The sequence below is a fragment of the Pseudorasbora parva genome, chromosome 17, assembly GCF_024679245.1.
Source record: "Pseudorasbora parva isolate DD20220531a chromosome 17, ASM2467924v1, whole genome shotgun sequence".
NCBI classification, from domain to species: Eukaryota; Metazoa; Chordata; class Actinopteri; order Cypriniformes; family Gobionidae; genus Pseudorasbora; species Pseudorasbora parva.
Window position 1 is genome coordinate 1,863,394 of NC_090188.1, and position 3,947 is coordinate 1,867,340.

General features: G+C 40.5%; 1 protein-coding gene across 1 annotated transcript in view; it reads left to right on the forward strand.

Moving 5' to 3' along the window:
• Positions 1-3,947, forward strand: part of LOC137044903 (adhesion G protein-coupled receptor A3) — a 268,199-nt gene that overhangs the window by 41,406 nt on the left and 222,846 nt on the right. Inside the window, exon 5 of the mRNA XM_067421283.1 lies at positions 3,880-3,947. This exon is cut by the window's right edge and continues 3 nt beyond it. Coding sequence (XP_067277384.1) covers positions 3,880-3,947 — 68 coding nt within the window. The remainder of the gene's footprint in view (positions 1-3,879) is intronic.

Below are 3,947 nucleotides of genomic sequence, written 5' to 3' on the forward strand. Positions count from 1 at the left end.
AAGAAGAGCATCATTTATTGCATTATGTGGGTGATTTCAGGTTTTATTAAAACATTTATAGTGCTCAGAAAATAGTAAAACTCATTAAGATTTGTATTCTAGTTTGTATTATTGGTCATAAAATACAATGATTTTCCTTCACTGAAAAAAAAAAGTCTCCAATTGAAAATTTGATTGATTGATCATATTGATGCGATTCACAGAAATTCAATTCGGCCAACTGAAAAATTTAGATCTGATCAATCACTAGAACATTTTCAATTGGAGACATTATTTTTTTACAAGTGTAAGTAGAGCTCTAAACTTTCGTTCCTGTCTAAAACAAACATTTATTAAAGTTAAACTGCAAAAATTATCTCTTTGTCACAGTTTCCATCCATGCATTTTTATGCACATTTTGGTATATTGCAGAAAAAACTGCATAAAGGAGTGAATAAAAATGCTCATTACTTCATTTGAAAGAAGACATGTTCATAATCTATGATGGAAGCATTTATTCCTGACCGCGTCGAGTCATGTGACTCATCATTTACTCCAAGCGCATTGACTCTGAACCGTCATCTATTGCATTTATGTTGTTTAATTTAACAGGAAACGATGCACTTTAGTTCGATGATTTTTTTGAAGTTTTTATCAGCTGTAAATGTAAAAACGTTCCTATTGAAAAAAATTCATTTGGAATGTTCTCTGAACGTTCAAAGCAACAAAAAGTGTTACAATGTTTCTTCTTATGAGAACGTTAAAGGAACATTCCATTTGATCACTGTGGAAAGTTACATTTGAATTTTCCCTGAACACTCAGAAATGTTCAGTTGTAACGTTTTTTTAAATGTTGCTACATTTTTCGGAATGTTCAGAGAAAATTCAAATGTAACTTCCCACAGTGATCAAATGGAATGTTCCTTTAAAGGGTTAGTTCAGCCATAAATGAAATGTCTGTCATTAACTCCTCTCCCTAATGTCGCTCCACACCCGTAAGACCTCCGCTCATCTTCACACACAGTTTAAGATATTTTATATTTAGTCCGAGAGCGTATGCAAGTGTATGCACACTATACTGTCCATGTCCAGAAAGGGAATAAAAACATCATCACAGTAGTCCATATGAGACATCAGTGGGTTAATTAGAGTCTCTTGAAGCATCCAAAATACATTTGGGTCCCAAAATAACAAAAACTACGACTTTATTCAGCATTGGCTTCTCTTCCGGGTTTGTTTTCAATCCTCAGTTAAAGATTCGAACGGTTATGAATCAGCGAATTGATTCATGATTCAGATCACCAGAGTCATGTGATCTCAGCAGTTTGACACGCGATCCGAATCATGAATCGATTCACTGATTCATAACGGTTCGAATCTTTGTTTTGAAATCGGCCCATCACTATATAAGTCGTTATTTGAGATGGGCGTGAGATGGGCTTTGTAACGACGTCTTTAGTGCCTTTATGGGTCTTGAGAGAGGAAATGACATTGGTGTCAATGAAGGCCTTTCTGAGCCATCGGATTTCAACACTAATATCTTCATCTGTGTGTGAAGATGAGCGGAGGTCTGACGGCTGGCCAACCACAGGAGGAATTAATCACACAGTCTACATTTTTGGGTGAACTAATAGTTTTAATAGTTTTGGACAAAATTAGGAATGTTAACCTGATTCAACTAAATGGCACTGAATTAACCTTACGTAAAAAAACATAAGTTTAAATTATATTTAAATTATATTTAAACTGCAAACACATGAGGAGAGTCTCTGCATTAAAGACACACACACGGCAGATCAACGAGCGGCTACACTTCTCTCCGATACGGCAGGAGATTAATCTGAATGTGGAGGAGTTTAACTGATGATGATTGACAGGGCAGTGTAAACGGTTATGGGATGCTCGTAACTAAGCAACAGAGTCCGTTAAAGATGGCGCAGTAGTCCCGAAGCTTGCGTACTCTTCTGCTACACACTCAAAAGTATAAACTTCACAAAAAGAGTAGATACTTTTAGGACGTAGTATAAGTAGGCGAAATGGGACGTAGCAATGGAACCTGTTGACATAAAAAAAAATAAGTAATCGAACATATAATTTTTTTGAGTGTGTACATCTTTCTGTAAAACCCGTCAGGATGAGAGCCGCAGTCGGTCTGAAGGTTAACTCCGCTGGGAAGAGGCTTTGACGCACAGATGTGGCGGGAGAAGCGGGAGCCGTGTGGACGGTTAATGTGACGCTGATTGGTGGATTTGAGCGGCTGATTGTGGATGTGTGTGTGCCAGGCTGCTGTACGCGTATAATTTAAGAGGCAGGTCTAATTTAAGAGCCTGCAACCGATGGTTACAGCAGTGAACCGAACCGCTCCCACTGCACCGCAGCAGCGCATGTTTCTCATTACACACACACACACACACACACACACACACACACACACACACACACACACACACACACACACACACACACACACACACACACGTTTAATTTTGTGATATATGGGGACATTCCATAGGCGTAATGGTTTTTATACTGTACAAACTGTTTTCTATCCCCCTTCACTGCCCCCGCCCCTAAACCTACACGACACACACACACACACACACACACACACACACACACACACACACACACACACACACACACACACACACACACACACACACACACACACACACTGCCCCTAAACCTACACACACACACACACACACACACACACACACACACACACACACACACACACACACACACACACACACACACACACACACACACACACACACACACAGATAACATTCTGCATTTTTACTTTCTCATAAAAACTCCTCCTGTGTGATTTATAAGCCTTTTGTAAAGTGGGGCCATGGGTAATGTCCTCATATTTCACCCTCTCCTGTAATACCTGTGTCATACCCATGGCATTATACACATTTGTGTCCTCATATGTCACAAAAACATGCCCACACACACACACACACACACACACACCGGGAGATCCAAACACACACATGGGACACACAATCACTGAGAGTTATTGAATGCAGGATTTGTTCGTATGGCTGCGGTTGCCAGGCGTTAGGGATCTGCGCAGATCGTGGGTTTGGAGTAATTGGCGAGTTACTAAGATTACAGTCCTGCTCCTAAAGCACTTAACCCTTATTTTCCTCAAGGGTCCCGTCACCTCAGTGAGCGTCTCCTGATGAAGAGCTAGCGGCTCATTTATGGATGCAGAAAGCGCTCATCTTTCACTGCTCCATACTACGGTTACCACACCTCAAGACATCGTTCAGATGATATATTTAAAGGGATTCGTCCGGTTTTTGTACTTAAAGGGATAGTTCACCCAAAAATGAAAATGTTTATCTGCTGACCCCCAGTGCATCCAACATGTAGGTGTGTTTGTTTCTTCAGGAGAACACAAATGAAGATTTTTAACTCAACCGTTGCTGTGTGTCGGTCATAATGATGTGAATGGGGAACAACTCTATGAGAGCAAAACATGAAAACAAAAAAAAACACAAACCCTGCTGCTCCTGACGACACACTGATGTCTTAAGACACGAACCGATCGGTTTCTGTGAGAACTCGAGCCGTATTTATATCATTTTTTACCTCAAATACAACACTAAATCCAACAGCCAGCCGGAAGGGAAGCGCGCTCCAGGCTGTTGGATATAGTGTTGTATTTGAGGTAAAAAATGATATAAATACGGCTCGATATTTTTAAGGTTAAGTGTGTATCTAATATTTATATTGAATTTATATTGAGTATATTGTGTACGTCTGTATGTGCGTCCGTGTGTGTGTGCGTCTGTGTGTACGTCCGTGTGCGTCCATGTGTGTGTGTGCGCGTCTGTGTGTGTGTGTGTGTGTGTGTGTGTGCGTCTGTGTGTGTTTCCTCAGGGATCTTTCCAACAACAGGATTGGCTGCTTCTCTGCTGATATGTTTCTTGACCTTGGCCGCCTCTCCA